Consider the following 24,449-nt stretch of genomic DNA (forward strand, 5'->3'; position numbering starts at 1 on the left):
AGCACAGGGTTTTAAGTAACATTCTGTTTAATGCCTGTTTTATGGCCTATTAGGGTAAGCAAAACTGGATTTAAGACTTAAAAAATAAGACCAAAGAGCCATTAAGGGAGAGGAGCTGTTCCTCCCCTCAACTTTTTGTAAACATATTCTGCAACATACTATTTTTCGGCGTAATTTAAACCTAGATATTTTTTTGCAGTGGACGTTTGTTAATTTGACATTGTCACCATGTTCCTTTCTAGTCCACATTTGGTTTAGTTCGTGTCCCAAAATCCCAAATTTTGAGGTGTCACTCTAACCTTAGATTAACTGAGCAACAATGACTTTGACATGTTTTTATTCAACAGGTCTTTTAAAATGTAACAAGACAAAACGGCCACAGCATCACTCCACCTTTCCTTTGCATCATTGACACCACAAAATAAAACTAGACAACATTTAATCTTTCAACTGTAGTGGTCAAACACACACAAAAATACAAACTCATTCAGTCATCGCAGATTTAAGTGCCTTTGTTCATAAACCATACAAAATGTAAAAAAACAAAGACTTGTTGAGACAGATACCAGACAATTCAATATATATAGCCCTTTGCAACTTATCCTGCAAATCAAAGTTTTAATATTTTTGGGACAGAAATCGGAATCCATAGGAATAAGTTGCTTTTTATACAATCATCAAGGTTCTTTCATTATCTGCTTCACCCTGTTGGATTGAGAAACCATTTTAAAATAGGCACTGTGCTCATGGTGGCCTCGTTATGAAACCAGGTAGATGTGAAACCCAAAGTGTCAAATTATTATTCTTTATAGTCCAGAAAATGTTGCAGTTTTTTCCGATGCTCTGCAGACATCTGGACAGCACTGGAGGGTTACACAAAGAACAAAATTAGTGTGATCAGTCTTATTTCTAATATACAAAGTTTATGCCTGTGCCTATGTCTTAATATCTAGTCTACAGATCAATGTATATAGAACAGGATAATCAATACTATAATAACATATATTTATTAATTTATCTTTGTGCAGTGTGTGACTTCAAAATGGTATTTACACAGTTCAAATAAAAAAAAAAAAGTAGTCTACTAAATTTGAGATGAGCAAAAATCTAACAAAGAAAAGTACGGTAGATTATTATAAATTTTTTTGTTTTGATGGCGTGGTTAACCTAACCCTCCCTTGTCCAATATGTCCAGTCTGCCCAGCTAAACATTAGGTCTAATAGAACTTACTTGAGGTGTTCTCCAAATGTGGTGGTGATCCTGTAGAGGGCAGTCTTGAGTGTGGCTCTCAGAGCAAAGCGCAGTGTTTTGTAGCTGCAGTCTTCCATAGTGCAGCCGGAGCGAGAGGGTTTACTGGAGGCATGAGGCAGCTTAAAGTGTCGGTCCACGGCCTGGTCAGAGGTAATGGACAAGGAAACATGACAAAGTGTTAAAAGTTTTAGAAGTGCTTTAACACTAAAAACTAAATATTAGGTGGTACTTTGATAAAGTACCACCAAATCTAAAATAGGACTATACTAGTTCAAATTTAGGACTAAACCAAGCCTAAAACTTCAAAGGAGAACAAAAATGTATAAAATGCAATATCAAAAATAAAATCTTGGTTCCAATACTGGCACAGGTCAACATGGATCATTTTTGATACTGCCCCATTCTCTGTGTGCCCTTTTTGAACAGAAGGAAACAGAAGAGCATTATAGGGCTGTATGTTTACACAAACATAACAAACCAGTCTATATCCCAGATAAATAACTTTTCTAAAAAAAAGTTACAAAATTGTAATTTGTGGTCTTTACTTCAAGTTCAATAAATAAATTTGTGGGCCTTTCTATGAATTTGAAAAGCTGAATATCAGTTATCGACTTATTCCTACATTAAACACTAAAACTGTATTAGTATAGGTACTTTGCAGCAATGATCAATAACAAATCCGGGATGTCTTGTTCTTTTCCTTTAGCCAGTTTCAATCAGTTATAGCTTTTTACTCTGAAAAGACAAAGTGTGGCCAAGTCAACAAAAATATATATTCTTATATTTATTTATATACAAAAGAAATGTAATCAGTATAAATAAAAGATTACATTATTGACACCAGCCTCTTACAGGCTTGAATTGGCACTTTTTTTAATCATATCCTTGGGCTAAGGTACTGTCAATCTTTTAGACTGAAGGACGGGAGATAACCACTTCACTGAAGGCAAAAAGTATGCATTTTACCTCTTGTAAGACCAACATTGAACTAAGAATGCTGGGTAATGTAGTTTGCACAACTCCAAACTGATCTTCAGTGTATGAGGCCTGGACAAGGTAAGATAATCCTGTAAATACAAGAGAACATGAGCGATTTCATTCGTCAATTTAAATGAATCAAAGTAGGTTATAATTACAATTGATGAAAACATTTGCATATGCATTTTGTACCTTCTAGTGCCCAGATATGAGCTTGGCTGTCTGCGAAAAGTGCCTGACTGGACGCTTCTGGGAGCTGCAATAAAAGTACAGTAATTCTTTGGCAGAGGGAGTGATGGATTTACACTGTGTGACTTCGACTTTAGATAAACAGGGATTAGTAACACTACCCTATGTCACACATGCATCATTTAACAAGACACTACATAACACATGGACTGCAGAGGCTGTTGGCCCCATAGGAAACCAGAGCAAAACTGTAACATCAACAAGTACAAGGGTAAAACTGAAGCATGCAGTCAAAACATATGGCATAGGGCTGCACCATATATCACTATCACAAAATTGTAGTTAGTTATTTGATTTTAGATATCGCAAGGAAAAGAAAATTATAGTTTTAATTTAAATGCATTTTTTGGTTTGTTATTTAGGACAAATTTTGCCTCCTGTTGGTCTTTGTTTAGTCTCTGTTAAGATTTTATATTGACAGCCTTTGACTCGTAAATTAAGGCAAAGCAATAACATCTCCATGCAAACAAAAGTTATGCAATGTGCCTTGAGTGTTCAACAGTACGGCCTTGAACTTTCTCATCTCAAGCATTGGAGCACACCACCAGGGCAAGTTACAGGTCAGATCTGTGGAAATTAAACGTTGCTCACAGAAAGGAATGAGTCTTTGATTCCATGATGTGTTTTTCTTGCCTTGACAAACATCCATACCAAGACTAAAAAACAGCGATTTTGAGCTATATCGGAAAGAATACAAGAACTCTAAAAATATAGAAAAAAGAAAGTACTAATTTGTATATGAAAATGACAATCCATTATTAAAAAAGGAGCAGTTTAAGTCTTCACTGTGGTATCAGAATCGGTATCAAGTATTGAGTGAATTTCTTAGTATCAAAATAGAGTTTGAAATTTTAGTATTGTCACAATACTATAAAACACCCATAATGACAAAAAAAGAATGATTTAATGCCATACGGTGGAATATTACGGGCAAAGCAATAACCTATGTATAGAGAAAAGCATATGGCGGACCCTCCATCAGAAAAGTTATGGATTAAGTTCAGTAAATTTAAACCAAAACGTAATTACATTGTGTAAGTGGATATAGTAGTAATTAATATACTGGAAATTAGACAGTTGAGACATTAAATTTTTAGACATAGTTATGAAATACCACGGCTCTCATATGGTGCAGCCCTAATCTGAATCTCTATTTGTTTGATTGATCACCGAGTTAAATTAAAGAGGAGACAGGAGAGGACATGTGTGTGAATCCTTAATACAAGCTTTTAAGGTAATTGGTTTCTCCCGCAGTCACAGCAGGGGCAGTGGAAAAAGTCTGCAATAGTAATGTGTGCACAATTAAGAAGCCAAACCAGTGTAAATTAATCATGCATCTAGACGACATTAAGAGGAAAGTGCCAACAATGCAAAGGGACGTGTCAAAAATAAAACCTATTAGGAAAAGTGAAGGCATCTTGGCAGTTCTGATTCAAAGGGAAATTCAAAGTACAGGTTGGAAAAATGCTGCCAAAATAAAAACCCAATTAAGAAAACGAATAGAGTCTAGTAAATTTGCTTGGTAATTGGGTATATTTCTTAACACTTATACTAGAGATCGACTTATTTTTCATGGCCGATGGAGATAGCATTTTGTTAGAATCCAGAGAAACCAATGGCCAATAAGATTTAAATTTAGTACAAACTCATCCATGAACTCGTTTTACTACAAACTGGATAAGAGAGCAGTGTCATCACATTTGCTTTTTTGGACAAAGGTGTTCAGGTGTTGAGACAAACTAAACATTGGTGTCTTCTGGAGATTTAAGGCCAACGGGCTAAAAAGCACAAATATCGATAAACCAATATATTGGTCTATCTCTTTGAATACTGAAGTACCATTTGAATTGGATTGAAATTGCTTTAACTTTTCCAAATAATGTTATTTTTGCTGGTATACACGTTCAGTACAATAGACATCCATTTATGTAAGGGGTGACAAACAAGCATGCAGGGACCTAGCCAAATCAAATGGGGACAGCTACAAACTGCTTATTTTTCTTACCTTGTTAAACAAATACATAACCAGCACTCGCTTTGCCATGAAATTTTTCACCTAAACAGGACAATTTCAATGCATGTTTTAAAAAAACAATACATTTTTAACTAGAACTTGGGTTTAATCCTTCACTAGTGCACATATTTTGCTAAATTGCAATGATTATGACCATTTTGTTGGGCTGTTGTGGGATTCTTGTCAAAAATCTGTGTCTCGACAGTTTAAGTGATTCTATTATTCTGACAGTTATTACCCAAGACTAAGTTCAGTTCAGTTTATTTGTCATTGTCACAAAAGAACAACGAAATTGTGTTTGGAGCATCCCATAACAAACAAACAAAGCATTCAAATGTAGACATTTATATTCCAAAGGTACAGGGAAGTATGTGGACTAAATCTATACCTGCTCTCGTCTGTTTTTGAGGAACCGAGCCAAGATGCCAGGTTTGGAGCTTTCCTGTTTGGGAGACAGCACCGGGGCCGGGGAAGGAGGAGGGCTGCCATTGGTTTTGGAGTCTGTGACAAAACAATGAGAGGTTACAACAAATCAAAATGAAAAAAAACAAAAAACAAGTACATTGAAATATGGAATCCAAAAGCGATTACAGCAATAAGAATGAGCGGGTATTTAAACCTCTTTTGTTTTGTCCAAATTATACCTCACCAAAAATATCTGTGGATTTTAAATTTAATCTGAAATTTAGAAGCAATAAAATACAGGAAGATGAACACAACCTTTTGTCTTCACTGCTCACCTGTGGATGTGGACCAGAGTTTGGGCGCTCTCCTAAAGATGTGTGGGCTCTGTACAGTCCCATGCCAGGGGGAGTACTGTTCAACTGGGGCAGTGAGGCGGCGCAAAGAGGGGGAGGAGAAGGGGCTGTCCAGGTCTGGGGTAAAGGGGGCAGTCAGGGGGCTGTGGGGGCCTCCTGACATGGAGCGAGCAAACACAGAGGCGGGGGTCTTCAACAGGACAGCGGGTCGAGGGGAGAATGGGTCATCTCCAGAGGTCACTACAAAGAAAAAGAAATGGAGATGTATAAATTATTATCAGTGTGACAAATCCAAGTTCTCTGGGTGAACAGGTCATCTCAAGAGGTTACCACCAAAAAGTCACATTGGTAAGAGATGAATAATTTATAAATATTCAATTGTGTGCTTCATACTTGACCGGCTCACCTATTTTACAAATTACTTTTTGCAATTGCTATTATTGCAGCCATTTTCCTTGATTGTCATTTCAGCCCAAATGGGGATTATTGTCAAAATTGCCCAAAAGCCTTAGACCAAATCTATACAAAACAAAAGTTTTGTCAGACAGAGATTGTGATTAGATTTTTTTTTTTAAATAAATGTTTCCATTCAGGAGAGAAGACACTAGACAAGACAATTTACAGCATTTTGTCAGTTTGACAGTAGAGATATAAACCACAGGCCTAGCAGGTTTTATTTGCACAGGGCCAAGTAGAAATAGAATATTTTCTTGTAAGGTCTAATCTAATCTCTCTCTCGTACATTGCAATTATTTGTGTTAATTTTCCAGTCATGATTAATAAGAGGAAGTCCAACATTAGCTTGATAATAAATGAAAAATATTTTTTTGGCTCTAACAGAAAAAAACAAAAACAAAAACACTTGAGAGTTTCACTATACCAGAATCAAAATATAAATTTAAATAAAATATCTGATAACAATGTTTCTACAGAGACTACAGCCATAAGAAACAAATGATAACATACCTGATGCTTCAGATGAGCTCTTCCTCTCACTCCCGGTGGACAGAGACTTGGTGCGGCCGTTTGTTGCCACAGTGTCGTGATGCGCCACCAGCCTCTGGGTCAGATCAGACAGCAGCCACAGGCACTCCTTACTGATGGCGTTCCAGTTATGAGGGTGGCCACCTATGAAGAACAAAATATACATTACAAAATAATCTAGAGTTGACTACATTGCAAAACTTAATATCCAATAGTAATGTATTACTCCCTCTTTAATTGGTAACACAACATATTTAGGTCACAACCCCCACTCTCTCATCCCCCATCAGAGCACTATCACATTACAATCAGCGTGCATCCCACCAATGAAACTACTGCACATCACATTATGTTTGTAAGGTTTTAGTGTTTTGTTTAGCATCATGCTTTTGTAAATTTCTTGAAAACTGCTGTTCAGGAGTATAGGTGATGTAGGCTTGCTCAACGGAAGACTGTTGATATATCCTGTGAATACATAATACATTTACCTGGCTGACTTAGGCTGAAAACTTCAGCACGGCGCATTGGGGAGTGCTGAGAAAGAAGGGCCAAGTCCTGCAGGGCTAAAAACTAAAAGAAAAGAAAAGACAAATTAGATGCATGTCTTAGAGTAATCTTAGACCAGCGCAGATATAAATTTTGCGCACAATTTACCTTCAGAATCATGGGCTGCTTCTCTGCGATGACTTTGGGAAGACATTGTTGGGCATCGTCAGTGAAGGATATCTGGACTGGAAAATTGTACAGCTACAGAAGAAATGAAACAAGGATTGGGATACCAAGGGGTGTATTGTTAAAATATGACAATCAATTGCCAAATAAATGTTTAGCAGTAAATTGAATATACAACATAAATTCCAGTACATTAGCTATTGTGTTAGTACTTTATAATAAGTGTTTTAATACAAACAAAATTAAATTGTACCTTTCCTGAATAGTTTTAGAATGGTCTTTCTATAATGATTTTAAAACTAGTCTAAGACTACATGGTATTGAAGAAAGTCCTTAAAACGCACTTTTTCTCTTTAGCTTTTTATTGATATGTTGATTTTTATAGTGTACAGTCTGTAGTTATTTATTTGTATGTTTGTCATTTATCTGTGTTTTTAATATGTCTCTTGTGTACTGCACTCTGGTCAACTCTGTTGTTTTTAAAGTGCATTAGAAATAAAGTTGGATTGGATTGGAAAGTCCAATCATTTTGTGTTGACAATTACATTCCATTCTCAAAAAGTGATCACTGTGGTGTTGAAAGAGTACTGAATATCAAGCCCTTTTCCTTGGGAACAAGGAAAAGGGCTCGATATCAAGTTGGAAATTTTGTTTGGCGACAACATTAGCAGCATTAATGTTATTAAAATGTATGGCAATGAAAATAATTGCCACCAGATTGTTCTCTAGCCTTACCTCTGTGACAAAAATCCTAAAGAGGAGCAGAGTGGTGTACCAGGTGAAGAGGAGGAAGGAGGCACTGATCCATGTGTGGTAGAGTAAGGAGAGATCCAACAGGCCGCCCACAGTGTCCAGGGAGTGAACGGAGCTGCGGAGCAAGTTACAGGCATGCATTATTCACACACGACAAATCTATTCCAGCAACATCAAGTGGGAGGTCAATAATGCCAAAATGTTATCGGGTAAGGCCACTGACCTGTCCACCTCAAGGTTTAGAGTTTTACAAAGCCAGGCTTTGGGCATATGTCCTGAGGAAACAGACCGCATAGGTTTGGAATTACCATTTTCATCAAAGAATCCAAAATGTACATCTTTGACAGCTGGTTTGAAAATAATCAAATTATTCAATCTAAAACATCTCAAAAGTTGAATTCCTTTCAAATAGGGCTGTGCAATTAATCAAACGTTATCAGCAAGGTTATGTTGAGGATTATTCATGAGAGTGGCCAAGGTGAAGCCATGCATTTCTGAACTGGTCTTTCAAAGGCGACAGCAGAAGTCACACTGATTTGCAGTAAATATTCATTATTATTGTAGCCTGATGGAAATTAGGTGATGGGTGTGTGTTAAAATGTTAAAAATAATAAATAGCATAAATACAATAAGTTCATTATTGGAATACATAAGGTTAAAAATTTAAATAATTTCAGTGTGGTAGTATTAAAAAGGTTATGTCTTTGTGAAAAGGTATGTATGTAATTTGTTGTGAGTTCATGCGTTGTATTGGTTTTATTCTTTGAACACAGTGATGTTAATGCACGGTTCATTTTGTGCACGAGTAAAACATACATATGTCTTGAATTTGAAAAAAATTATATTTAATTTTCAATAAAGAAGGGTTCGGTGAATGTGCACATGAAACTGGTGGGGTTCAGTACCTCCAACAAGGTTAAGAACCACTGGTCTAGAGTAATGAACACCAAGAAAAATGAAAATCGAATAAAAAATTATGATCGCTCATTGAGGGCATAAAAGCGATACAACCTAAAAGTCAAGCCAACCATCAACAAGAAATTCACAGTATGAAACTTTACCTTTTGTGCAATGGTGGTATTTTCAACATGTTCTCATGTTTGAAGTTTACAAGGATGAGTATAGATTAGGTGTTACCAACGTTATTGTGTGAAATATCCACACTTGGAACCATGACTTACCTAAAAAGTAGTAAACAATAAGAAAGTTCCTGAGAGAATAAAGTGCTTGAGTGGCGCTGCACTTCACTACCAGCGGAATGGAGCCTTTGAAGCGCAGGTATTTGTATTGCTGAAAAGGAAACATATTAAATGAAGCTATTAACACATTTACCAAAAGACTGAAAACATTTTAGAAAGATATCACTGGTAAATTTACATAATAATCAATAATAATTGAATACGAATAAAAATATGTCTAATTCCACATACCTCTGATGAGCAATAATATTTTAATCAAATTTGAAATTGATCGCTGGTCACATCAAATATATAGGCCTGGGTTTTTTCAATAGCAGATCTAATTCTATGACAGCAACAGCACATGGTTTGGAGCAGACTAGGGTTGCCAAAAGTACTGTAAAAGTACACTATGGAAACTACCTGGACGACAGAGGGATTACACAGATAAAGCCAGAGTAATACAAAAAAAAAGCACTATGTTGAATGTTGAAAAGCACATTCCATTGTCTATTTTGTTTTTTATCATCATGATATCAGAATCAGTATCAAGTATCAAATCTAATTCATTCTATTCAAAAAAGAGTTTGAAATTTTTGTATCTTGAGAACACTACAGCAGACAATGGGGAAAATAAAATATTGTTGGTGGTCAAAAGCATAATTTCTGGTTTAAGTTGAGGTTTCCTATAAAAAAAAAGTCTTGTATTGTCAGTCATAATTACATATTAATAATAAGAAAATCTAAAATCAAAATGTCATGTTCAATCAATACAATGATTTTTTTATATGGCATATCACTCATCCTGAACTCAACAAATGAATACAACATACTTGAACTGTGTGGAAGGCGACATAGTTCATGTTGTGGATGACGCCCAAAAGGCTGTGAGAAAATCCTGTGAAGGCCCCAGACAGCAGAAGGAAAAGATGATACTCATTCAAACACATGTGAGTGGGACCCCCTCTGAAATGACAAACAAAACCATTAGCGGACACATAACATACAATATGCATCATATAATTGGCCAGTGTAACATTTCAGGCACTTACACATCACTCTGCTGACAAGAGTAACCAAGGGTCTCATATCTGCCTCCAATGGTGATAGCACAACACCAAGCCACAATCATTCCCATAATGCAATGCACCAGAGAATTGAAAAACTGGCGAGGGTGAAGAAGCTGACCAAGCAGGGCAATTTTTGAGCATGCAATTGTAGGAATGACTGCAATAGAAAGAGAAATTTAAAAAATTAAGAAAACCTAGAAATGCACAGTAAAGTAGGTGTGCAACATCAAATCAAGAATCAAGACTAACTGAGTAAAACTGACTTGAAATTATTGAAACTTGAAATCTCTACTTGTTGTCTGTATAATAAACTGACTGTAACACCCAACCATATGCATGGAAAAACGTTTTAAAACAGAGCCATAATTAAAGGTACACGATGTAACTTTCTGGAGGTGGCACGTCCCCTTCATGATTCCATGGAAATGGAACGGTAAACTCATACCGAACATTCTTCATGGAGACAGATACCGCTAGGTTTTATACCATACTGAGAAAGATCATAGCCAAAGGAATAACATGTCCATAGAAACCAAGAGGGGGAGGTAATCTCCCAGCCCAAATAAGAGTCAGGTTTGTTGAGATGCAAGCCCAATCAGAGTAAGCATACATGTTTTTCTATGTTTTTCAGACCAATAAACCCAAGCAAAATGATAAACATGCTTTTATTTCTGTCAATTTTTGGCTAAGACTTTTAAATAAGTCATAAACAGTTGGCATTATTTTATCTTAAGTTTGTTCTAATCATGAATGCACAGTAATATTATTTTTTTTAACAGGTCGACAACTGAATCATTATTGACAGTGTAAAGTAAAAATTAACTCATTAGTGTACTACTTCCATGCACTTACCTGTGTAATACTCCAGGTTGAGAAATCCAATCACAATAACAACGCCACACAGAAGGATCAGGGAGAATATGGCACCAATACTTAACAGGAGGGACAGGCATTCTATAAAGAAAAAGAAAATAACTTTAATTTAAACTTGGGTGGAAGTCTTTGGGAATAACATGATTAAATTGGGAATCATTGGAATCTTACCCGATATCCATTGCACTGGGTGAAAAATACTGAAACGACTGAAAATTACAAAGACTGCTGTGGTAGGGGGCAACAAGAGCACTGCCCAAGCAATACTGGCTGCAGCTCTCCAGCAAATCACCTGAATAATGAAAGCGCGACTTATGGATTATCTGCATATATGACCAGTGAATATTTTGTCAAATTGCACAAGTACATCATTTACAACTAAACACTGAGCATGTTTTCCCGACAGTGACAATGCGTAAGGCTGCAAAGATTTATTCATCCATATAGAAACTTTGTACTGAGTAACTCATTATTAAATGTTTGTTTCCATGTCATGAACATTTGATTTGGCACTGTCACTGTCCAAAGCACCTTTTTAGTGACTAATTTAGTCTCGAGTCTGTAGCATTAGCCAATCTATTTGTTGTTACATACTTAAATTGGCTTATATTTGCTTCACACCCAGTGAAATAACAATTTCTTCCACGACAATGTTACTTGTACGCTTTACTTTGTTTAAAATTTGAGTTAGCATGACAGCTAAGTAATGCTAACAACATCATACAGCATTCACCTCTGCTCGCTTTACAAGTGAAAACAACACTTACCTTACGGATAAACCAACAGCTTTGCTGAACTGAAAACATGTTGATTTTTTTTCATAGAGAACCACAGCGCACAGTAATCTCTATGAATCTCCTCCTGTCAAACTCTTTTCCTCTCCGTTTCCCACATCGCGCCACATGCATTCAAGGACCCCCGCAGGAACCGCGGCATAGGTGTCCAACTAAATGCCTGCTGCCGGCATTTATGACAGGCGACCAAAAACTACGTCTGCAAATTAAAATACACTTTGACAATATATGCTACAGCTTCTTATTTTGCTAATCAAGGTAGGTTAATTCAATTAGCTTCTAGTAAAACAGTGACAAAGCGCTTAGTCAAATATACAAAAAGAAAGCCCTGGATATACAGGCTATTAGACAAAAAAAAAAAAAAAAAAAAAACTTTGTCAAATTTTTTAATTACATTTGAAGTACCATCACATGCCATAAAATAGGCCTTTCTTTCAAAATCTTCCCTCTCATCTATTTACATACATGGGTATGAAGCATCAGCAATGCCAGTCTTAATAACAATGCCATGATCAGTTATGAATTCCTTTGTCATGGTGGTAACCATTTCCATAACTTTGGAAACTGTGTTTATCCAGAACAGTCTTCTTGTCATTTTCCCGAGTGAATGGCTTGGTTTCAAAGGCATTGGCGGGTAGTTTCTGAGATAATCCGATGGACATTTCAGTCTGAACATGTCTGTGAGTGAACTGTTTCTGTCCAGCTTTATGGTTGATCGCTGGCAGTGCAAGCTGTTCCCTCTGGACCTTCTTGTCCTCCCAGAGCTTCAGCAGCCGCCGTTGGTTGTTGGTCATGTCCTTGAGGTTCTGCTGGAGGCTCTGAACCTGGTCCTCCAGCAGTGTTTTGGACGTGACTGTGTTGGCCAGTTCTGACGTCAGATCATCGATGGTCAGACTGAGTTTACCTGTTTTTTCCACCAGAGACACACACTCTCGCTCCTTCTCATGCAGGTCAGTGATGATATCCTTGGTGGTCTTGCCGTTGAACTTGGGACTGGCCTCTAGTCCGATCTCAGTCCGGAGGGTCTTCACTTGTTTCCTCAGATCTTTGTTGTCCATGGTCAAGGTCTTCAGTTTCTGCTTCAGTGCCTCTGTGGAGCGCATCCTGGATTCATACTGCCTCAGCTTCTCCCTCAAAACACTCTCTCGGTGCAAAGCGTCATCTCTTTCCTTCCTGCACTTTTCTAAAAGTTTAAGTGTCTCAAACTTGGAAACTTTTGCATCCTTTCCATTCGATGAGGCCATCCTTCAACAGACTGTCCACACAACAATGAATAATCTATGAACAAAGAACCATTGTCTAGAAATACAAAATCTCAAAGTGTTAAATTATCCAAAAATCCATTGTTTTGATAAATCCTTTTCTGTGCGCAGGCGGCGTGTTGCATGGCTAGGGCTACTGTGCAGGTGACATTCTTGGTATAGGGATATCGCTCTGTGACAGGCTGCTCCAGTGTAACTCAAAGCTGGGGCTAGAATGACCATTAATTAGGGCGCCACCATCCTTTTGACACAGTTTCAAGTGACACAATTTTTCTATTTTGTTAATTAATGTAAAAACTGGACTCGGTGGAAATAACTAAGAGGTCAAGAGCTGTAGCAGTGGTAATGGTACAAAGCCAAATTTAGCATTGGAACAAGGTGTAATTTTCCACTGTCAATGACCCGTGCATTAAAGCATGACATAGTGGAGCTGATTAGTGCCTTCTTCTTCTTTTTATAAAGTACAACCTATTACTTTCAATCTCACGCTAAATATTTAAAAAGTCAAACTGTTGAAATCTATAGACAGGCCATGAATCTGATCTGGCCATGATCATGAACCTGCATGAGTGGGATCCAGGGTCACACAAGGTGCAAGCCATGTCTATTAAAGACGCACTATGTAACTTTTTTAGTGGAGGGCCTGCCCCCTGCTTGTCTCGTTGACGTGTTATTTTTTTGCCCGAAATGTTCTACAGCATGTCATTATCCATCTATATATTTTGCATTTCTTTAATTACAGGTGTATTTATTCTAAGAGGTACCATTATTAACATGCATTCAGATTGTGAGCAGGATTGCCTCTCCACAGATCTGACCTATAACTTGGCCTGATGGCATCACCTGTTTGTTTTTAATGTTATATTGTGACACATTTCAGGCAAAAAATAACATCTCCTTTGAGACAAAAAGGTCGACAATAAAAGTTACATAGCCATGATCTCATCTGAGACTAAAATGTACTGGAAATGCTTAAAATGTTAAAATGCTTTGCTAATTAGTTAACTTGTAATTATATAAAAATAAATAGACTTGTAATTCCCAATAAGAGCCTTTATTTTATCGTGAAACATATTCCCATTATATGCATATGTTAATTACAAATCGTAACTATAAAGATAGTTATACAAGTTTAAAATGTTACTTTACAAGACATATAGACTGCATCTTTGGTGTTTAGGCACTCAGGAAAAGAACAACAAAACTATACGAAATAAACCTTAACCACATAAAGAATTCATTTTAGGAATTTGTACAAACCATTTGATTAAAGTTATATACAAAAACATCTATACAGCTAGTAATCAAAGTTGTTTACTAAATAAAGTATTAAGTGGAAAACTACCAAACTGCTAAAAAGAGATCCCATGTACTGTGTAACACTATACCCCATTTATCTCCGAGGAAGTTTAGAACCCATCCCATTAGAAATAACATACTCGGTACCAGTGTTTCATTTCCAAAAGGTCATGTAGCTTGGACAAGGCTCCACGCTGAATCTTGAGGGCCCAAAGTAGAATGTTCAAGTGTATGTGAAATCCAAACGACCCATGACTTCACAAACGCAGCAACCCGAGTCCCGCTAATAAGGCAACAGGAGAAGCTGCGATTTGAAAAAAAGGACAACAAAAAGAATAACACTTAGAAGAAGAAATCATGTTGTTAGGAAGTGTAGTGTCAGGTTGCCTTCCTCACTAAATCAGCACTCGTACCATGCAATCGAACTAGGTCAATAACTGAAGTAGCTTTTTAATTAAGCACTATGGGTAAAAATGGCAGTGGGAAAGTACATAGTGAACAATGGGACATGAACATATCAGGTCACAGGTGTTGTTGTGTATCAAAGGTGGAAGTGGTGAACTGCGAACAAGCAACTGATTAAAGGCACAATATGCAGCATTTATTTTCCCAAAAGTGTGAATTCATTTGTAAAACAATAAAATCAGCTTCAAACATGTTTAACATTTTTAAAGAGAAAAGTACATTTCATCTTTTTCAAAACTGAAATCAGGTTGTGTGTGAACAGTATGTACAAAAGAATAGGCACAGTTGACATTGTTTACCTTAGACATGGTTTGAAGTTATTTTAACTCCTACAGTAGGACCAGAGAATTTTTGAGGAAGTTCTTCTGGTTTGCTGAAGAAGTACATCTGAAACAACATGGGGGGAAACATGTAATATAGGAGATATATAAGGTAATGAATTGTTGTATTATCACATTAAAACAACACCACTCACCAGTGTTACCTATAAAGGACAATATAAAGCTGCAAGTGGACAAGAATTGTTAAAGAATTGGAATTCTGGTATTGGCTCTACAAAAATGTGATATGGTATTTTTGGCATAACACCACCCCTAATATGAATATTACTTAATAGCACAAGTGATGATGCAAAGAGTCTTAGTACATTTTATGATAACAAAGTATACTTAAACCTCTGTTAGCAGACCATAATTAATCAAGACCACAAAAGCGGTTCCTTTGACAGGAGGCAATTGTGCAGCAAATGAAGAGTCCTTAAAGAATACTCAGCAAATATGGACAAGCCATTTGTCTTGGTAAGCCTTTAGACACTGGCTTACTTTGTAGACTAATTACATGAATGCTAGCAGACATACAATACCACCCAACGAAGACAAGGCTGACAAATTAACAAGTTCGCTAACAGCTCATTCTCACACCACTCACAAAATGTGGTCAAAGTTTCCGATGAATACAGCTAAGGGCAGAAGCGGAGAGAACTTGACACTGGGAAGAGTACAGTAATTTCTCGGAAGGGCAAAGACAGTGCAATAATACAATATAATATACAATAGCAAAAAGGATACAGTAACAGAATTAGTATTGGTGGTAGTACTGGGTAGCATAAGTAGTATTAGTCAGTAGTTATAGTAGTGATGAAGTGAGTTATTGACAATATGTAAATTTTGGGCCGATACAATACAGATATTATTATACAAGCTTGGGCCGACAGCCAATATCAGGTTGATCTTTTTCTATACATTATTTGGTTATTTATACCACCGTTTGTTAGAGAACCAAGAAATACAGATTTGTAGACAACTTGTATGTCTTTGTTTGCTACAATAGTTTCATTTTATCATTTAAAACATGTATTTTTGCAATAATTGATATCGTAAAAGGTAATATTTTACAGTGCTTTTACTGATACTATTTTCTGGCTACCCTTTCCAGCTACCAATGGGAATCTCTTTTGAACCAATTCATGATGCTATATTACAAACCTAATAGCATGCCATCAATGACAAATGCATATTTGCACCACCCTTGAACAGTCAACTGAGAACATTCAGGACCAATTAGACACCCATGTTTATTGTTATCGGCGCAGGGACGGACAAGCAGCTTTGATTAGCTTGGACAGAAGTGCCGAGTCGCCAAATCATGCTGTGAATGCTGTATCTCATTTCCACCAGAGATTTTTTTCCATTGCTCTTTAGTGGTTCTAAACCGAGGATTATGTCAAAGCTAAGGCACGCATTGAGTCAGGGATTGTTGGGGGTTTACCTTACAGCCCACAGCGAGCAGGACATTGAAAGTGACAATGGTGGAAAGGATGGCGATGTAAACTTTAGGGTGGTCATCCCGAACAGCGGGCCAAAATGTTATCATCAGAACAGAGCCAGAGAGGCACAGGGCAATCATTATCGACAACCACTGCAGCCACATGAATGGGACAATCCAAATGATCTGGGAAAACATGGGAAAAGATGTGAAGTTAACCAATAACAATTGTAACGTTTACAAATATAGTACTTTGAGCTATCAGCTACACAATGTTACATCTTCAAACAATGTCTGTAATAAACTTGTGTGCGTTTGGAAAATACAGGCCTTTGCTATTAATGTTTGACCAGGAACTAAAATGAAAATGCATTGACTTTTTAATATTGCTTGTTATTATAAACCTGCTTCAGTTCAACTGAATGACTCGAACATAACAAGAGTATACAGGTGTAAATTAGCATTCATGCTATAATCTGACACCAGCGTCTTTTCTAGGACACTTTTATTGGTGAATGTATTGCTGTACACTGTCCTCCTAAATGTAAAAGAATACCATACCAAGAACTAGGGTTCAATGTACAATAGTACAATAGTCCTTCCTACATACACCACATACACCTTAGATGTATATTTAGCATTTGTATTTGAACATGTATATCTTACCACAGCTGGTATGTAAACTGCTAGTGAATATCCGTACACACAGACAATCTCCATAAAGGAATATGACACCAAGTTCGTGACCTTGTTGCTTCTCCACAGCAGGACACCCCACAGCGCCAGAGGAACCAGCCATGCATAACTGAAGATGGCCGTGGCAGCTATAGTCACTGGAAAACAAAGAGAAGTACACTCTGTGAACTTGACTGTTACCAAAATATTCACTATGAAACTAGATGCTATGTTCTATACAGCAAATAATTATATATAGGCATTTAGAGATATCAAGATTATTCAAGATCATTCAGTCTATAATAGTCACGATTCAGGTCACAATATAATGTGTCAAGTCAAATCTAGTCCAATAATCAGATTTATGGAATAATAAATAATTGCATCTTCAGACTTTAAATTTAGGGAAGTACATATTAAGGACAAGACTGGAATATCTTAAACTTAGTTCTCACTGACAAAAGTCCACTCTTTTTTAAAAGTATTTATCAGAAATCGTATATAATTTGGTTTAATGAATACCAATCAAATACAGAAATGACATTGTACAGAGTATTTACCAAAAAGTGCATACTCACCTTTCCGGAACTCTGGGGTGTACTTGTAGTTGGGATTGCCTAAATTCACCAGAAAGGTTGAAATATTTCCACTAATTGCAATGGCAAAGACAAGAGTGGTACAGATCCAAAAGGGCCCTAAAGAAAAATAATAATAATAATAATAATATTTTCCGTTTTAAATGCATCAAATTACAACCTTTATTTTTATAAAGCACTTTTCATACAAGAAAATGTAACACAAAGTGCTTTACAGTGCATTAAAATCAGTCCCACCCACAAAACCCACCCAACCACCCCACAGCCCAACAGCCCAACCCCAACACATCAATAAACACAACCAGACAACCCCCCACCCCAACACATGTTAAAATACCTTTGGTTTCATTAAATTATGTTTAAATGCCATAGGCTGGATAAAGATAAACCAGATGAGAGAGCGCCACCAGAGGAACTATCTGCACCAGGAGCAGGGTCACCCGCAGCCACAGGACACCAGCCCAAGGCCCAGAGAAGAGATGAGGTCAAGACCAAACCTCCAGGGCCCATGAGCCAGGGCCCAGGAGCCACAGCCAACCACAGCTCCCAGTGCAGAGGGCTCCTCAGAGGAAACACCTGCAAATCTAAAATTATTAAAAATAATAAAATAAGTCAAAGCTAAACAAGTAAATAAAACATAAGTAAAACATGGATATCAACATAAACACACTAGCCAGCCTAAATAAGCCTAAATAAATAAAACTAAAGTGATAAATACTAGTCAAAAGCTATGCTAAAAAGATGGGTCTTGAGCCTGCTTTTAAAAACCTGAATGTTCTCTGTGGCCCTGAGGTCCTCCGGCAGACTGTTCCATAGACGGGGGCCATAAAACTGGAAAGAGGCCTCTCCATGAGTGTGTGTCCTGACTTTGGGGATGACTAGGAGCCTGCTGCCGGAGGAGCGCAGGGGCCGCGAGGGTTCATAGGATAAAAGCAGTACAGATAAAATTACTTCCCTTCCCTGTCTAATTTAACACATAACACATAAACTAACCATAGAGATCGGGATTTCTCCGAAGGTAGGTGTGGATAAAGTTTTTTCTAGGCCATGGCAGCACAGAACCCAGTATTCTTTCTTTAACCTGAAAATGTGCATAATATATTGAATAAGATACATTAAAAACTGAAAAAGTCTTAGAGAAAAAGTTCTATGAAAACTTTACATGGTATGTGTCAATGTCAAAGAATTGCTGGTAGTACTCAAATGTCCAGAAAGCAGCATTTTTCTTTTGTCCAGAGAGAAGCTACAAAGGTGCAAAAGAGCTCAATGATTAAATATTGTATGTTTACCTTTGTATATTTTAATAAAGTAATTAACCTGCTTACAACCTTTGTCTGGTCATCACTGGACACTGGGTCTTCCTCATATGCACCAACACTGGGGTCAGCAGTCTTTTTCTGCGAGTTAAATTTAACTTCGTCTTCATCCTCAATGCTGATCGTGACTGCATCTCTACTAGGCCCCAAGAGATTTCCGGAGTCATCAAAATCTATCATTGGGAAAAAAACATAAAAACATAAAATACGTTATGTATATTTTCTTTGAATAATAAAAAAATATATATTAAAAAAATAAACTCACCCTGGAATTCAAAGGGATCTTTCATGGACGCCATTTTAATGTATTTTATTCAAGGTTGGCAAACTTTATGCACAAACTACAAGCATTGATTGAAAGGCTGTTGTCGTTAAAAAAAAACAAAAGAAACAAAAAACAACTACCTGGTTGTATTTATAATAAAAATGCTGTCTTCTTAATTATTTATACCATTTCCATTTACCAAAATACTAAAAAGGTGAACTCATAGCCTGTATATATATGGGTGAAATTACAAATTAATACGATAACTTGTTAGTTGCTGTTAGCACTAGCTTCTAACTTCTTTACTTAACTAATTCTTCTCAATCACAACAAATCGGCGTTTCAAATGGACTAATTTGAAAAACAAGTCGTTAAAATGGCAAATATAGCTAGAAAACAAATAGCTTTAGACAGATGTTTTCCCAAAACCGTAAAAAAACATTGCATTTCCAACTTTGCCAGCGTTGACGGGGGAAGCGGAAATTCGAAACATGTAAACATAACGTTTTCCGGTTACTTTCACAATAAGGCTTATAAAATATATAGATACAATTGTATTGTTATATAGGCTTCATTCATACACTGTATGCAGCTAACACTATAAAACATAATTAAATGTTTGAATTTTTTTAATTAAATAGATAGTTGAGTTTATAAAAATCTGTTTTTAAGATCTAATGTTTTATTTTGACATCTGAAAGCATTTGCTCCGAACTGTGATGCTAACAGAGTAGGCTAAGCAAAAGAACTCGAAATACCTCATAGAGATCATCAAAATAATGTATAATGTAGAATATATGTGCGTGTCAGTTCGATTTTAACTGAAATCATCACACTCCAGATGACATTTCCTTGCACATCTGATTGGAAGTTTGGCTGTCATTTGTTGTCATTTGTTACTTTGTCTTATGAAAAATCTTGCGACCCTGACATGGACAGCAGCAGTACCATTTATGTCCGTGAAAAAGGCAGCCTTCGTCGTGTTGGTGACATAGTGCTAGGTCAGCCCAAACCTGTGTCATCATGTAGAAGGACGAACCCATTTGTGTTGAGAAAAGAGCATTTTATATTCACCTACAATGAGGAAGGGAGCCTGAGATACACATCCAAATCTCTCTTTGACATAGCCTTATTGTTTGTTGCTGATAATATCCAGCATGTTGACTCTCTCGTGGACTTCCCTGAGCAAATAGGAGACAGGCTTTTTGTAGCAGTGGAGGAAAACCGTATATTTTCTAATCCAGATGTGTCCCCCAAAGCAATGAAGTTATTCAGTGATGCTTATGGAGATTTGGTGCTTAGATCTTTGTGTTTACGGAATAGGTAAGAAGTAATAATCATTTTGCATTGTCACATGTGCTTGGTAACATTGCATTTTATTTATAACAATTTATATATCAACAGGTTTCCTCTCTTTCATGAGAAAATAAATGAAATCAAAACATTCCATGGATTGAGAACACTGGATCTTTTTGGATGTAGACTTGGAGATGCCCACGAGATATTTCAGCACCTGACATCCAGCCTGATGACAAGGTAAAGCATGACTTGAGGGAGAATGTGGTACAAATCATATAGGTGGTTGCTACTTTATTGCCGTAAGTTTGGTTTCAACCAGTCCCTCGTTCTGTGCTTGGGCAAGACACTTCACTCACTTTGCATAAGAATGAATTGGTAGTTATTGGGGAGGCCGTTGTCAGAGATATGCAACCTAAAACACACACAATAGGTAGCAATGCTCCAGCTAGCGTAGTCCTGACCAAGCCTAGCTCAAGATCTGGAGATGGGTCCCCACTTCTCCTAACATGTTGCTCAAGCGGCATTGAAGGATAGGTCAAATCTAGAGGACTACTATATTGGCAGCCACACATTTGGCCCCAAAGCAAAAATCCTCCCAAGATGTTTCATAATACTTCATCATATTAAATGCAGTGATAGTTGATTTCAAGATGTTTCTTTTGGCTTAAATTCATAACAAAATAATACATGTTTTGTTCATAAATGTTAACGCTCAATGTGTTCACAATAAGGCTGGGCAGTTACATAATCAAAAGATTGAGAGATTGTGAATCAGTCATGTCTAATCGTCAATGATATAGTTGGCGTTTTTGAGTAGAAGTCCACAGCCAGTCCTGTTAGTAAAAGCATGTGGTTTAGAGCAGAGTTCAGACTTTGGAGGAAGACATTTTGGAGGCTTTGTTTTTGAAAAGACTGAACACAATTGGGATCAATATGAGGAAAAATAAATTTTTATCGTTTCAGCCTAGTTCACACAGAAAGAAATTCAAAAACATGTTTATCAGTATACTAACAAAATAAAAGTGAAATACTAAATATTAGTTGCTGGGATAAGGTCCAACATGACCCCAACAGTAGTGATTATTTACTGCTACTGTTGATTGTAGTCTGATTTTTCTCTGCAGCTTGGAACAACTTTTTATTGGAGGCAACAGTATTTCAGATGTGGGCCTGCAGAGATTGACGGCACCAGTAAGAATGATGAAAAAAGGGCTGGACTCTCTAAAGTCTTTGGACATTTCCTGTAAGTTATAAAAGTGTAGTAAAATAGTGCTTTTTAATAGTAAAATTGCTAATTGTTTTTCTTTGTTTTTTTATTATAGATAACCCAGTCACAGAGAGAGCTTTCAAATACCTCATGTGCCTCACAAAACTTGAAAAACTGGATGTGTCTGGAACGGGTATGAAGGTATGAAAATATGAAAATATTTAGTTTTATTAACATTTCTGTTTATGTTTTGACCGGAATCTGATGGTTGAAATCTCCAGCTTGGTCCAGGGTTGAAAAGATGCATCCGTGACTACCTCGGGCTCATCCACGCTGAGAAAGCACTGGACGATTTCGATCATTCCAAATGTAAAACAGAAGGATGGGCAGAGCAGGTAAAATGGAGTTAAAGGTGCACTGTGCAACTTTTGTCATTTGGAGTCTGCCACCTGTTTGTCTCCATGGAGATCTTGGTGCTTTGATTGGAATGTTACACGGTATGACATTAAATTAATAATCTCTATGGAGACAAGTAGGTGGCACCACCAGGCCAATTATAGGTCAGATCTGTGGCAAGGCCAGCCTGCTTATTGTGAGAATGTTTTTCAGTACATTTTTCGCAATAAATACACCTTTGAATTGGAAACAAGCCAACTAGTGCATTCCAGGCAAAGCAATACAATAAGATAAGCAGGTGATCGCCTCCCACCAAAAAAGCTGCACAGTGCACCTGTAATAATAATAATCATCATAATTATGGGTTGGATTCAGATTTTCCTACAAACCTGAAACACTTAAAGCAGTACATAAGACCAGTATCTATTTTCCTTAGCAAGTTTATAGTATTTATCAACTTAAGCTTCCTGTTATATGCAACATTTTGAGGATTTTTTCCCATTCAAAATATTTGTATTTAATGTTTATATTCTAAAGATTTTTAAATGTTTATTACTAACCCAAGGATAATGGCTATTAAAAGCATGCTGTTTCAGATGTGGTATGATAAAATGTGGAGGGTTAATTTACGTAAATGCATTAATCAGCCCCATCACCTAGTATGGTCTTTCTTTAAATAGATTTTGGTTTAAAGAAATAAAATGATAAACATGTGACCAGTGAGAGTGTCTGTGGTCCTGTTGAGGTGTGTGTGATTTTCAACAAAAAAATGTAAGAGTGAGTAACTAAAAAAAAAAAGTTGGTTTGCTTTTTTGGTCAGATTGTGTTAAAACAAAGCCCAGATTAAATTCTAACTTGAGTAACAGAGCTTCAGACAGAGGCTACAGTTAGCATCACACCCCCAAGGAATGTTGATGACATCGGCTGCAAAGTATCAATAATAAAACAAAAACATTTACAGTGTGTCTTTGTAAAGTTTTCTGCTTATTTTTAGGTGGTTAACCAATGGGAAACAAGCGGGACACAAATGCCAAAGCTGAAGAAACTTGAAGAATCAAGGACATCTGCACTACGCTTCTGTATGTTTTTTGTTTGTTTTATTTATTTTTTATTTTATTTTATACTATATACAACTAAGCCCCCATTATTTTGCATACACTTTTTGCAAAATCATACTCTTTTTCTAGTTGGCAGGCAGAAGTTTGTGCGGGACATCCTGAATGCAGCGCCTGTGGTACATGAGAATGATGATGACCCCAAGGAGACATTACATTTTTATAAAGGCACAGATGTTTTGAAACGGGAAAAACAACACACCCCAACAGCCTGTACAGAAGTTAAGACTTTTCTGAATGGTAGTAGTAAGAGGCCGCGTAAGTCTGCCTGGAGTGACAGTGAAGCCCCACTCACAAAAAGATCATCAGCTTTAACAGAGGAGGACATGGCCTTGTTAAACAGTTATTAATTGTTTACCTCATCTGAGCCTACACAGTGCCCTTTTTTAAAGTACTTTTATATTAATAAAGATAAGTGAAAGTTATAATTGCATGAAATGGTATTTTGGACAAGTTCATTGTTTACATATTATTGTTTGTGTTTATATAGGAAAGAACTGTTTTACTGGTACTACTAGCAATAAAGTTTAGGATTGAACATTGATCGAGTCAAAACTTTTACAAAAAATATGAAAAGTGAATGAATGAGCTACAGAAAAACCTGTTAAGCTGCTGGGTCACTACTGATATTTTACAAACCTCGCAATGTCGTAGCGTTTTGAATGAACGCTCAAGTTAGTATTTATTATCTTAAAACCTCCATTAGTTTAACAACACATTTATTATCTATTATTTATTATTTTTAAATTTTGTTGTGCAGTAAAGGGATTCTGATTAGGCCATCTGAAAATTCTATGAGGTGTGTTGACAGAATCCAAGTCCCAAAGTGTATTTCCACCTTGCTTGCACATTGCTTAGAAAAATGAGTGATTGGGGGAAAAGTCCTTGAAAAAGAAAATTACAAGTACTGAAATTAAACCATTGTTGGGTTAAGTTAAAGTGTTAAATCTAGTGGTTACTAATGATTTCTTCTGATCTATGTCAAAATATAGAAGTCAGTTTGCTGTGACCACTACCCAGAAATTGCCCATGATGACAATATTTAGTTTTAATAAACCAATTCTGAACTATCATTAGCTTTACACTTTATTTAAAATTGAAATACAATCCTAGTAATCCTAGTAATAGAACAGAAAGCATGAATTTCAAAGTGATGAAAGTTTGGGACTGTTACCATGGGAATAAATAATTGAATTTAAAGTCTTCAAAATGTTC

The 24,449-nt window shown here is 36.7% G+C and overlaps 4 protein-coding genes across 6 annotated transcripts; 1 reads left to right on the forward strand and 3 right to left on the reverse strand.

Moving 5' to 3' along the window:
* Positions 1-320: 320 nt before the first annotated feature.
* ndc1 (NDC1 transmembrane nucleoporin) lies at positions 321-11,712 on the reverse strand. 2 transcript variants are annotated; one of them, XM_033982789.2, is made up of 18 exons: positions 11,549-11,712; positions 10,953-11,073; positions 10,761-10,862; positions 9,891-10,065; positions 9,672-9,804; positions 8,842-8,950; positions 7,884-7,935; positions 7,643-7,775; positions 6,890-6,982; positions 6,724-6,805; positions 6,218-6,379; positions 5,234-5,491; positions 4,882-4,994; positions 4,485-4,535; positions 2,423-2,486; positions 2,219-2,319; positions 1,232-1,392; positions 321-863 (listed from the first exon to the last, which is right to left on the reverse strand). In XM_033982789.2, the coding sequence occupies exons 1-18, from the start codon at positions 11,585-11,587 to the stop codon at positions 800-802; spliced, it is 2,013 nt and encodes a 670-aa protein (XP_033838680.1). In that variant the 5' UTR covers positions 11,588-11,712; the 3' UTR covers positions 321-799. The 2 variants fall into 2 exon arrangements, with proteins under 2 accessions (XP_033838680.1, XP_055084546.1); XM_055228571.1 differs by lacking the exon at positions 4,485-4,535 and having other exon boundaries at positions 322-863.
* A 375-nt stretch (positions 11,713-12,087) lies between these two features.
* zgc:113691 (uncharacterized protein LOC503529 homolog) lies at positions 12,088-13,151 on the reverse strand. The gene has a single exon (XM_033981908.2). The coding sequence runs from the start codon at positions 12,817-12,819 to the stop codon at positions 12,088-12,090; it is 732 nt and encodes a 243-aa protein (XP_033837799.1). The 5' UTR covers positions 12,820-13,151.
* Positions 13,152-14,901: 1,750 nt separating this feature from the next.
* On the reverse strand, positions 14,902-19,714 carry yipf1 (Yip1 domain family, member 1). The gene is made up of 8 exons (XM_033982968.2): positions 19,218-19,714; positions 18,965-19,125; positions 18,799-18,879; positions 18,630-18,717; positions 17,619-17,735; positions 17,032-17,198; positions 16,369-16,551; positions 14,902-14,988 (listed from the first exon to the last, which is right to left on the reverse strand). The coding sequence occupies exons 1-8, from the start codon at positions 19,249-19,251 to the stop codon at positions 14,902-14,904; spliced, it is 918 nt and encodes a 305-aa protein (XP_033838859.1). The 5' UTR covers positions 19,252-19,714.
* A 214-nt stretch (positions 19,715-19,928) lies between these two features.
* Positions 19,929-23,777, forward strand: lrrc42 (leucine rich repeat containing 42). 2 transcript variants are annotated; one of them, XM_033982510.2, is made up of 7 exons: positions 19,929-20,540; positions 20,622-20,753; positions 21,641-21,759; positions 21,839-21,924; positions 22,005-22,118; positions 23,114-23,198; positions 23,307-23,777. In XM_033982510.2, exons 1-7 carry the CDS (start codon positions 20,059-20,061, stop codon positions 23,582-23,584), a joined length of 1,296 nt encoding a protein of 431 aa, XP_033838401.1. In that variant the 5' UTR covers positions 19,929-20,058; the 3' UTR covers positions 23,585-23,777. The 2 variants fall into 2 exon arrangements, with proteins under 2 accessions (XP_033838401.1, XP_033838400.1); XM_033982509.2 differs by having other exon boundaries at positions 19,931-20,540; positions 23,114-23,628.
* Positions 23,778-24,449: the final 672 nt, after the last annotated feature.

This window comes from Periophthalmus magnuspinnatus, chromosome 17 (assembly GCF_009829125.3).
Source record: "Periophthalmus magnuspinnatus isolate fPerMag1 chromosome 17, fPerMag1.2.pri, whole genome shotgun sequence".
Classification (NCBI taxonomy): Eukaryota; Metazoa; Chordata; class Actinopteri; order Gobiiformes; family Gobiidae; genus Periophthalmus; species Periophthalmus magnuspinnatus.